At 31.3% G+C, this 12,627-nt stretch overlaps 1 protein-coding gene across 1 annotated transcript; it reads left to right on the plus strand.

Moving 5' to 3' along the window:
- The first annotated feature begins 969 nt into the window (after positions 1–969).
- Positions 970–10,499, plus strand: LOC126770564 (hexosaminidase D-like). The gene is made up of 11 exons (XM_050490020.1): positions 970–1,130; positions 1,207–1,261; positions 2,084–2,266; positions 4,737–4,934; positions 5,467–5,653; positions 6,050–6,204; positions 7,422–7,534; positions 7,847–7,944; positions 8,594–8,720; positions 9,206–9,292; positions 10,274–10,499. Exons 1-11 carry the CDS (start codon positions 1,123–1,125, stop codon positions 10,455–10,457), a joined length of 1,395 nt encoding a protein of 464 aa, XP_050345977.1. The 5' UTR covers positions 970–1,122; the 3' UTR covers positions 10,458–10,499.
- The last annotated feature ends 2,128 nt before the right edge of the window (positions 10,500–12,627 follow it).

The raw sequence follows: 12,627 nt of genomic DNA on the forward strand, positions 1-12,627 counted from the left end.
TTAATCTATGTGTGTAATTGAAATTATCTTAGGAAGTTAGGAATATTCATACAAATTAAATATAATAGTCTTTTAAATGTTCTTAAGCAACGAAAATTCAAAACATTAAAATAATAAAACTTTAGGTTTGCTTAAGTTTATCAAAATAAATATAAACATTTATTTTTAAAGTTTAAAGCTTGCATTTCTGTAGTGATCTCATTTGTTCCACTGCTAATCATATATACGTATTTTTCATATAGAGGAATTTATACAAATTAAAATATATTGTTTCGTTATGGTGCCGAAATATATAAAAAACTACTACTAGCAACATTTACAAATTACTACAATTATTTACAAGTCTAATCTGGTGATAACAGCTATGGAGTACAAAAGTAAAGAACAGTATCTCATCTAGCTCTACAACCAAAAAAGCGTTTTTCAATTGAATGAAGTAAGGCATATATATGAAATATCCATAAATGGCGCTACTGTAGCTAGAGGGTACTTGAAATTAATATGTATGCATTTATAAATTTGATTAACAGAATAATTTTAAAAACATAATATTGAAGGTGCATGTCTAACTTTCTCCCTCTAATTCTCTCTCTCACAAAAATTACCGCGTTCCTTCAAATCTCATCCTTTAAATCTAAAAGAATCTCTGCATCTCAAACATTTATAGGGACACTTTTTATACTCAAAGATACTTCTCCTTACAAGAAACTAATAGTGATAACAGCAATAAATTATATTTTCATAGTTCATAATCATAAATAATATAGAAACGTAGTGTTCCTATTCTCTTTGAAACAAGATCGATAAAGCTGAATATTATTATCAAATATCAAATTTTTCAAAATATTAAAATATTGAAATTTTCAATTCATTTGATAACTCGCAAAACGCACATCACATCGCTTTATTTTTCAAATGATCAATGTATATTCAATTTGGCAATAGTATAATATAAATTGTCAAAATATTGATTTTATTTTAAAATTGTTAAATAAGGATAATGGGTGGTGGTTAAACTATCAGTAATAGTTAAACAATAAAACTACATAAAAATAAATAACAAACAATTTGTTGTTTATTGTCATCCACAACAAGTGTTAATAATTGATTTTAGTCTCCAAAATGCATAAGTAAGTATTTTAAAGCAATTTTATAACATTTATTTTTATTAAAAAAATAGTAGGTTTCACGATATTTTAATTGCAGAATTTTGCATTTGGATCTCAAAGGAGCGCCTATGAAAATCCCTTTTTTCGAGGAGGTAAATGTTTTGAAATTTCTAATATTTTTATACAACAAATTTGTAGTGCTAAAATCTACACATAATACTTTAGTACAAATTAAATTAGTTAAAACATAAAGACAACATTCTATTATTTTATTTATTTTAATAAAGAAGTAAAAATTTAGTACCTTTAATTTCTTTATTTTAATAGTTATAATTAATAGTACATAGTTGCTGCTATCAACAAAACTGCTCTGCCATGTAATATGCTAACCAATTTAAGATTCATATCTTTATTCATATACAATGTATAAATTTAAGACATGGCAAATAATCTGATAAATAAGTTTAAAAAGAACAAAAGGCTATTAAAATTTGAATCCTGAAATTTCAATCGCTTTTTTTATTTTTATAGAATAGGTAGGCGGATGAGCACATGGGCCACCTGATGTTAAGTGGTCATCAACGCCCATAGACATTGGCATTGTAAGAAATTTTAACCATTGCTTATATCACCGATGCGCCACCAACCTTGGGAACTAAGATTTTAAATGACTTGTGCCTGTAATTACACTGGCTCATTCACCCTTAAAACCGAGATCAAGTAGAATATCTGATGAGTGGGTGGAACCCACCAAGATGAGCTTGCGTAAAGCCCTACCACCAGTCAAATTGTTATGCTGCCTGAAATTTCAAGAAAATTGTGTTGCTTTGTAATTTCAGGCAAAATAATAGAAAGATACACCAAAGGCATGGATTTGTCTGTGAAACCATCACAGACAAATCCATGCCTTTGGTGTCTTTTTGAAATAAATGAAATATAGGATTTTATTATGTTAATGAATTTTTTATTTCAAGGTGATCAAATCTCCCGTTAAATGGGGCTGTACAGGAGTTTTGATAGAGTGGGAGGACACGTTTCCTTATACCGGTGAGCTTGCAGAAATTGGCAGTAATGGGTCCAGCTGTGGTGACAATATGTACACTAGAGAGGAAGCGAAGTATATAATAAAGTGTTCATATGATTTGGGCTATGATGCGGTGAGATACTATTGTTATTAATTGAATATCTTTACTATGATATAAATATGGTCTAGTGCTTAAAATATGTCAATTGTAATCAAAGATTGAACTGCTCAATTCTGATGTGCTTAATTTGTGCTTATAATTTAACTTACTCATCGGTTAAGGAAAACATTATAAGGAATGCGTATGATAAAAATCTGTCACGTATGTTTTTATTTTAATTTAAGTGTGAGTGTGATGCCAATTGAAGAAAAAATTATTGGGAATATTTTAACATTCCGTAAGTTTCACATACTTGTTATTTTGTCTTTTCATTTATTGTGCTTTGCATTATATGTATGTTAATTAAATAGAGGAGTTTTAGGTTTCAATTATCTAGGATTTGGTTTATTGTAGTTGACTTTTCTATATGTAGCAATAAAATTTCCCTTTTCCTAAATAGCTTGCTGGGCACATTTATACATATTAAGTAACATTAGATTCTTCTTTCTGAGTTTATATCGAAGCCTGTAAGATTTTGTTGGTCTTATGAAATTAAATATTAAAAACTAATAAAATTTTCCTTTCTTGTTTTTGAATTCAGTTTTTGTTAAGCTGTGCATTCTAAGTTTTTATTTAAGGCGATTTTTTTTTGTATAGGAATTGTGTAAGCTCCCCTCATGATGAATATCTTATGCTCCAACCTTTTCTGTCAATTGGTTTTCCGGTTGGTTTTTATTACTATGTGATTTCAATTATATTACAATAACTTGCGATACTGTCCTGATACTGAAGCATCATCTTACCAGGATAGCTAACTGAACAACTTTCAGTCTGGGTATCTGGTTTGAGCTCATTGGAATTGAATAAATTAATAAGTTATAAGATATATTTTAGAGGTATTTGGGATAGGATTTTTGAGTCGGGAGTTTTTAAATTTTTAATTCTTATAATCAATTGTTGGGCTGGTTTGCAGTTTATCCTAACAAATATTATACATGCAAAAGTAAGTATTTATTTATTTGTATGCTTGTAGTTAAGAACCACTCAACTGATCATAATGAAATTTTGCATACACTTTAATACACATAGGGTTTACTTTGTTTCCTTTTCTGGTCTGCCAGAAGGGATTCATTACATGGTGGTGAAACAGTGGCCTGAAACTAGTTATTAATAATAATCACTTATTTGGTCAGCTATTCTTCTATATCTATAACATATTATATCATTATTTAGTATGTTGGGGTAGTTGTTAATAAGTTTTTAATGTATTGTTCTTCTGCATGATGTTCTATTTGTGTCGGAATGACTGATTTTGTATTACAACCTTATTATATTAACCATTTAGACACACCTGATAAACGTGGTTTATAAGAAAGGTTGTTACCCTTACTTATTATTATTCTTTCTATTTTAAAGTATGTACATTAAAATTAATGCTCTCGAGCAAGGTTCTCTGGAAGAGAATACTCGTTTAGTGAGAAGAGCAGAACACCATTTTCAGCTAATTTGATCTTTCGGATAATTTGTTATGTAATAAGTGTATTACTTATATATTTGTTTGATATATAAGTAAAAGTTAAAGTGACAGTCTGTAAATATTCAATTGCTGGGCTAAGGCCTTTTCTCCTTTTGAGGATCTTCTCCATTTGAAGGTATTCCACCATAATAATAAAAATAAAATAAAATAATGCTTTAATGTGGGTTGGTAGATACAAATGTTACAGATGTTCATCTGACACATGCAGGTTGCCTCACGATATTTTCTTTCATTGCATTAAGCACAAGAAAATTAACTGATTCTTGTCTAGGTTTGAACCAGCAGTCAACGGTTAAAATTCACTTGTTGCAACCACTGGGCCATCTAGGTCTTTTTGTTAATTGTAGTTTAATAGCAATATAAATAAATTGAAGATATGAGTGGATGTTGGTGAAAAGCAACATTTAAAAAAATATATATTTTATGTCATAATTGAAGTTCTTATGAAAAAATTTGCTCATTTCGTTACATATTACTTTTATTCAATTTCTAAATTTACAGATGATACACGACGGATCGAGCTATGTTCATATTTTTTAATTATAATTCTCTATTTCTTGTAAGATTTATGTAATTTTTTACTGATAATAATAATAGTATAATAATATCCTGGGACATTATTCACACATGGCCATCTGATCCCAAACTAAGCAGAGCTTGTACTATAGAAACCAGACAACTGATATACTACACATACTACTTTTCTTTTGTAAATACATACTTATATAGATAATTACACCCAGACTCAGGACAAATAGACATGTTCAATATTATTTGTATTCCAAAATTACACATGTCTAAATATTCGCAAAATAAGAATTGAAATTTTAATGTTATTTATTATACATATAATATAATAAAATTACAAAGTTGTGAGTTGACTTCATTAACTCATGTCTTTAATTATGAAATACATATTTGATAACATCATGTAATTATAAATAAATATTATTTTAATAATTTCAGATTCAATTAATACAAACAATTGGACACATGGAGTTTGTCCTCAAGCATCCCAAGTTCAAACGTCTTAGGGAAGAACGTAAGTCACCATCTGTTCTGTGCCCATCTCGTCCAGAGTCCCTCAGCCTTGTAAAAGAGATGCTACGACAGGCGATGGATTTACAACCGGATGCCAGATACATTCACATTGGAGCCGATGAGGTAAGTTATTTTTATAATGATTAGTGGTCGAAATTCGAATATAATTTTTTTTTAAACTTGAAGGAAATATATTCATATGTTTTGATTTTTTTTTTTTTAATTTTAATGTTAACGACATATGGCTATTTGCGAGGTACCCAAAACCAAAACAACCATTTTATTTATCCGTTTGTCTTGTCTTTGATCGGGCCAATCTTGAAAACAACTAAAAATTTAAATTATTATAAGGACTGCTTAGTCCTTATGTCATGAAAATCGATTAAGTCTTTCAAAAGTTGTGACAACTTAAAGTTCACATAATTATTTTTTATCTAATATTTTAGGCTTATTTATACATATAAATAAAATGTCCGTCTGTGATTTCAAAATAACTGCATCTTTTTTAAGCTATTTGTGAGTTTCCAAATCCAAAACAACCATCTTATTTGTTTACACAGGGTAGCATTTTAGAAAACGGCGGTGGGCAAAACTGTGGGTACTAGTAAAATAATAATTTGTTACCATTTTCTTGCTTAAAGCCTTTTTTTTGAAGGTTTGGCACACAGCGGTTTGCGACGAATGTAAAAAACGAGCCATGTCTAACGAGCATGGGGTACCGTCGATATTCTTGGAGCACATACGAGAAATTGTCACGTTCATCAAAAAGTACTCACAAGTACCAGTGACTGTCCTGATGTGGGACGACATGCTACGGACCATCAACGTAGAGACCTTGAAACGTGAGTTTTTTATTGGTAATATTACTTAAATCAATCTTGAGACTTTTTTGCGTCTGTAGTAGTCGCTCAAACCGGTGTAAACCAGTTTGCTTTAGTTACCGCGTCTCGTATAGGTAGCTTTCAAAGTGACATTTTGTTTTATTATTCTTTTCTAAGTACTAGAGAATAGCCAATAGTTAGCAAGAGGTATAAGTTCAGGAATGTGTGCGCATTCTCTATTTATTTTGCATTTGTAGTTCAATCGGCTTAAAGACATACTTTTAAGTGGTATTTCTCAAAGTTTTAACTTGTGAATTATTTTGCGATTGAAAAATTAATAAAAAAAAAAACAAAATAGAAACTGTTTTTTTTTTTGGTATTTAATTAATTTATTTTTATTTAATTGTTTTATTTCAGATTACAAAATAGGAGATTTGGTCCAGCCGGTTATATGGAATTACAATGTTAAGGAGCATTTCCATTTCTCGCCACAGATGTGGACTTCATACGAACAGATATTCACATTTGTATGGGCTGGATCTGCTTATAAAGGAGCCAATGGGAGTTGCAAGGTATATAACATTAAAAAAAAAACTATTTTTTTTTAATACGCAGGCAATAGTCAAATTTTTTGCACTTTATATGTTGTCATGCAATCTAAGCTGTTATGTCCCTTGCACTTTATTAATCCTTGTACTATAATTTATTAATTAGTATGTCGTAATAGCAGCCCAGTAGAGGGACATTCACAGGCTGTTAGGGAATATTTTTCTATCATTGTTCTTTTTATTATTTTTGTGATGGCAACACGGGCTTACTTAAAAAAAAGGCGGGAAAATTATAAGAGTTGTCACCGTTGGGGACTAATAAATCGCTGCCGACTTGAATATTTGGTTTTACTTAATATACTCAATATCGTTCACGCTTAGAATTTATATTTATATTATATTTATATATTATTATAGATAGTATTGATGCTGAATGGTAGGAGAACTAAGTTATTTTTCAAAATTTCACGAGTAAATTGCGAAGCGAAAAACTTACCAGGAGTGTTATTTTAGAATCACTGTATCATCAGTTAAATTATAATACTAAACTATAGTAACAGTCTGTTAATGTCCCACTGCTGGGCTAAGGCCTCCTCTCCCTTTTGAGGAGAAGGTTTGGAGCTTATACCACCACACTGCTCCAATGTGGGTGTTGTGCTTATAATTCATCTCATGCTTGACGGTGAAGGAGAACATCGTGAGGAAACCTGCATGTGTCTGATTTCATTGGAATTCTGTCATATCTGTATGGTCGGGAGGTTTATATTATTACAAATAGATAGGCAGGCTGGCAAGCAAGCCACTTGATGGTAATGGTCACCGCCAGCCATAGACACTGGCATTGTAAGAAATATTAACTATCCTGTAAAACAAGAATACGCCACCAACCTTGGGAACTAAGATTTTATGTCCCTTGTGCCTGTAGTAACAATGCCTCACTCTTCAAACCGGAACACAGTATTGCTGTTTGGGGGTAGAGTATGTGATGAGTGGGTGGTACCTAGCCGGGGGGGCTTGTACGAAGTCTACCATTATGTAAATGATTATATATGTAACGTAATCAGCTCAGCTAAAAATAGTATTTAAACAATGACAAACATGACAGTTTGAGTTCGTGGAGTCCCTAAATGATCCTTGCTCGAAGAGTTCCGATGCGGTATACCTCTCTATTTGTCTACGCGGCCTTATATCTAGCCACTAGACCAACGAGGCAGTCACGTATATAACACTCATGTCTTCAGATGGCGTCACCCATCGCCCGTTATGCCAGCAACCAAGAGGGTTGGATGCATTTGATCAAAAACAACAAATATAAAGTTAGTTTCTCCGGAATGGTCTTTACAGGATGGTCGAGGTAATTGTTATATATATTTTTTTTAATACAGTACGAGTTTTAAACTTGATCGCATCTATAATTATTTATTAGTCACTTGTTTTTTTTTTTTTTGTTGAAACTTTAATTAATAATATCAATAAATGCTTATTATAGATGATAAAAAAATCTGGAGTTAGTATTCGTTGATTACCATCTGCCACTCCCCATATTCATTTTTTGATAAATTTACTCAATGTATAGACACACGCGGTTTCTTCTGATTTCTTATGTGTTTATCTTGTAATGTTTTGAGTTTCGATTAAAGCACTTTTGCACGCGATTGTATTACAGATATGATCACTACGCTACCATGTGCGAGCTGATGCCGGTGGCGTTTCCGAGCTTGGCAACTTGTATGAATTATTGGACTGAAATATATAAGCGGAATGGTAGGTTTAAGAATTCATTATTGCGTTTATATAAGTATAATGGTGGTAGAGCTTTGTGCAAGCTCGTCTGGGTAGGTACCACCCACTCATCAGATATTCTATCGCAAAACAGCAGTACTTGATATTGTTGTGTTCCGGTTTGAAGGGTGAGTGAGCCAGTGTAATTACAGGCACAAGGGACATAACATCTTAGTTCCCAAGATTGGTGGCGCATTGGTGATGTAAGCGATGGTAAACATTTCTTACAATGCCGATGTCTATGGGCGTTGGTGACCACTTACCATCAGGTGGCCATATGGGCCCGTTCGCCTTCCTATTCTATAAAAAGAAGTATTAAAACAACTACAAGTTGGGTTACTACAAAGTTATTGAGTTCTATCGAAGATTGTCTGTAGCACTCTGGAGTCTGGAAGCGTGTACACACTCGTGCCGCGAAAGCACGTGAAGCCGTTGGTCCTGCGACTGAACTCTTTCCGGTCATTTTCACCATCCCATAGGATTATGAGAGTGCACCTGTGCTTGCGCACATACTTGTGCACTATAATATGTCCTGCGTGGTTGGAAAATCTCTCTTGAGACTTCAGTCAATGGGTCATCATTATTAAGTTAAATAATCTATAAAGTTACTAAGCGTTTTTATCTATTGCAGATGATAACATTGTTATAATCGACGACTTGCCGCTAATAGAATGGCCCGGAATGTATTTGGCGGAGATGATCATGCACAGGCTTGCGAACTTAAAGGATCAATCGAACAACCTCATACATGGAGACATGTAAGTACTCAGGCAACTCGATCTGGCAACACTGAATTTTCACGTGCTTAGTTTGTGTTTATAATTCATCTCGTGTTCGTCGGTGAAGGAAAACATCGTGAGGAAGCTTGAATGTGTTGTATGAAAATCTGCCACGTGTATCCACTAAGCATTGGAGTGTTGTGGAGTAATCTCTGAACGTTAGAACATGGAGAGGAGGCCTCAGCAGTGGGATATGTGATGATATTTATTATTTTAACGAAGAAATGTAACCATAACATAACATATAAAGTGAATAGTAACAGCAACGCTTTCTAAAGACAATTCGCTGTTCAGTTTTTCTTGCACGAATATGCAAATGCCAATGCCTATGGGTGGTGGCATATTTGACCATACCATTTAATACCATCAGGTGGCATATTTAAGGGTCTGCCTGTTCATTTTCAATAAAAAAAAGAAACAAAATCTAACTTTTTGTTCTCATTAAATTGGAAAATATTTTTTAGGGTAGCGACTTGGCTGAACCCTTGGCAATTGGAACATTCATTCACGAGTCCGGTACAAGTGGAATGCATCAAGAATACTGCTGAGACGTGAGTTTGAAATAGCTTATTTATAAATTCAATAGTTGACAAGTTAAAATAAATAAATAACATAGTAAAAAACTATTAATGGTCTAAAATAACACAGTGAATAATGTCCAAATTTAGGCAAACATTAATGTTTTTTTTTAATGTGGATTTGCGTTTATGATTCTTATTTTAAAATATTGTGATGTCCTTACAATTACTGTTTGCTTGTTGATGTGAATTCTGTAACAATATTCTACAATCACTTATTACATACATTGATGATAGTCCAGTCAATCAAGCGCTTTAAATAATTTAGTTTGAAGCATCTAAATATTTTTTTTATAAATAAAAAAAAGTTTTTAACCAAGAAAGGAAATAAATGAACTATTTTTAATAATTTTAAAATGAAAAATATAGGATAATAAGGACTTTGATAACTCAGCTATCAAGGTCTTAGACCTTAGGCATATGTTAAAGCTCCGTGCGTTATTACCCTTACTAAGCATTACTACTTCGCCTCTGTGGGCCTCAACATAATTTTCTATATTTCTCAATAGGGGCAAAAATATATTTTTTTATCGAATTAGTAGCGGTTTTATTTCCCGAGATTAGTGCGTTCAAACGTATACTAAATCCCAGTTTCTATATCCAAAAAAACGATTCGTTTAGCTTACGGATAGTAAAATTCTATACATTATAGTTTATATATCATAGAAGCATATATACGAGTACATATATTACATACCGTACTATCAATTATACGTAGTTCTGATCCGTTACTAAAAAGTCAAAGTTAACTTCTGAAATCTCGTTATCCTAACTAGCCGTAGCTTGTACAAAGCAATCATCATTTATTTATTTATTTATATTTTAAGAAACAAACAGTATAATAATACAATAAATTAAATGAATTCAACAAATACATAAACTAATAAGGTTCCCAATAATAATAAATAACTAACATTATATACTATGTATCTTATATATTTCTTTCTATTGCAGATTAATAAACCATTTCAAAGAAATACAAAGGCCACTAATAGCTCATTTGAATTTGATAACTGGTAAAAGAAGCGTTGCAGAATGGATGGGAACTAACTTCACACCAACAGTAAACGGGCTTGAGAAGATACATGAAGCGGCATCCAACCGTATCAAAGCTGGAGCAAGCGTTAAACCTAAATAAATTAATATATATATATATATATATATACTTTTTGGTGGGAAATTGCTGTTAATTAATTTATTAAAAAAAAAGTTATAGTTATGTCTTTTTTTGTAAGCTTTAATTGTATTTCTTGCATATTATAAGTGTTATGCATTTATAATAATTCTTCTAATTATAATTTTTTTCATTTTAAAGTAATTATACAACCTCCTTTTTATATTTTGTACATGACATTAATTATTATAACTTTATTAAAAAAAAAAAAAACTTTCGACTGCTTGCATACAACATTTGAATAAGAATTTGATATATTATTATTATATATTATCAAAGATATATTTTGTGAATTTTTATTTTATGTATATATATATGTGTCGTCTAATGTACATGGCCGATACAAAGTTTATTTTTTTTAACCGAATCCAAAGATTCTATATTCAAATATTTATTAATTATTTTTAAGTAGAGCTGCACAATTATTACTTACTAATTTTTATGTACTTTGTATTAAGTAAGTGTTGGCTGAAATGTATGTCAATATATCAAGTTTATAGAATGTAGTGTCATCATATTTCATACATTTATGTAGACTTCGTATGAAATGATTCACGTTCACCTTAAAGCATATCTTAAGCGATAATAACGCAATGGTTTTCGGCGATGTAAGAGTCGCAGGTTCGATAAAACCCTTGGGCTATTGTCCCCACTCCTAACAAGCTGGAGGGGTGAATAGGAATATTAATAATTCCTTAAAAACGGATATTGCTATTATTCTTTTAATAAAAAAAGTCAAACATTAAACGTAATCATATTATAATTAAGAGGCTATTTTATCTTTCGTATTATAATTACGAAAAAACGATATTTAATGATATATAGTTTATTACGTCAATGTTGGAATGTAGTTGTAGAGAAAATTGTTAGTCCGGAAGCTTTCAAAGCGAACCCTGCAAGTCTTTATATATACACATATTGTAATATTTGTAGATCTCCAAAATGTCTACAGATACAGCGAAAGCATATATCTTTGGATTTTTTTGGATTGAACGGATAAATCACATTATTATATATTATAGCCTTAGTTCCAAATATTTGTCAAGTAGTTTTAATTGTCATTGCAAAAAAAAAAAAAAACTTTTTCTGATATTAAATGTTTAGAATATGCCACAGTAGTTTCTAAGAAGTTATGATATATCCGTATGAAGGCTTAGAAAAATTAGCCTACGGTAAGATCTTTTAGTAAACGGATATATACCTTGCCTCGATATTGATCTCATTATTATTAAAAAAGGGTAATAAAACCCTAATATACCCGTGTGAAATAAATACGGGTATATAATATATAAGGATATATGTATATTTTTTCTATCCCTATTACAATATTGTGTATTATTTAACTATAATATATTTAATATACACAACTAGTAGAATCCATCGGATCCTAGACACAGACTATATTCATTGTTTAGCGATCGATTTAACGATACAAGCCACGGATATGATAGGGCCCTCTCTATTGGTTTGGAGGTTGTTTGTGGTTTCTTCAGGGCGTGGAATGTGTCACGACTCGCGGTCATATTGACTTTATGACCAAGCGGCGCTGCTCTCCTCATTATGTCGCTTCGCAGGTACCGAATTACTTACAAATAATAAAAGAAATATTAAAAATGACGAATCGTTTTGATATTATTTATAAAAATAACACAATCACTAAATGTATTAAGATAACTGTCGCTTAATATCGTCGGTTAATAAGAAATTATATCACTGAATCTATTTTGAAGTTAATTTTTGGCGGTCGACTTAACTCTCCGATGTCCTAAACGTAATGCCTGATGGAATGTACGGAAAAATTATTGATGTCGTCATTCCTATATATTTGATATTAAAATGTATTTGTGTTGTAACTTTTTTCTACACATATAAAGTGTTATTTTTTTTTGAATTTGTTATGAATATGTTTTGATTTGCGACACGTGAAAAATTTTCTTCACTAATATGACATTAGTGAACTGAGCAGCGCCATCTAGTGATGAGTTACGACAAAGTGAATTATAATAAAACTTAAATGAAAAACTACATGTGTGCCAACTTTCATGGTGATCGGACAGTGTTAGGGCACAAACAGATATACCTATATCTATTTTTATATATATTATAAAGAAGGATTTATAATTTTTCTATCTCT

The sequence above is a fragment of the Nymphalis io genome, chromosome 9 (assembly GCF_905147045.1).
Source record: "Nymphalis io chromosome 9, ilAglIoxx1.1, whole genome shotgun sequence".
In the NCBI taxonomy this organism is placed as follows: Eukaryota; Metazoa; Arthropoda; class Insecta; order Lepidoptera; family Nymphalidae; genus Nymphalis; species Nymphalis io.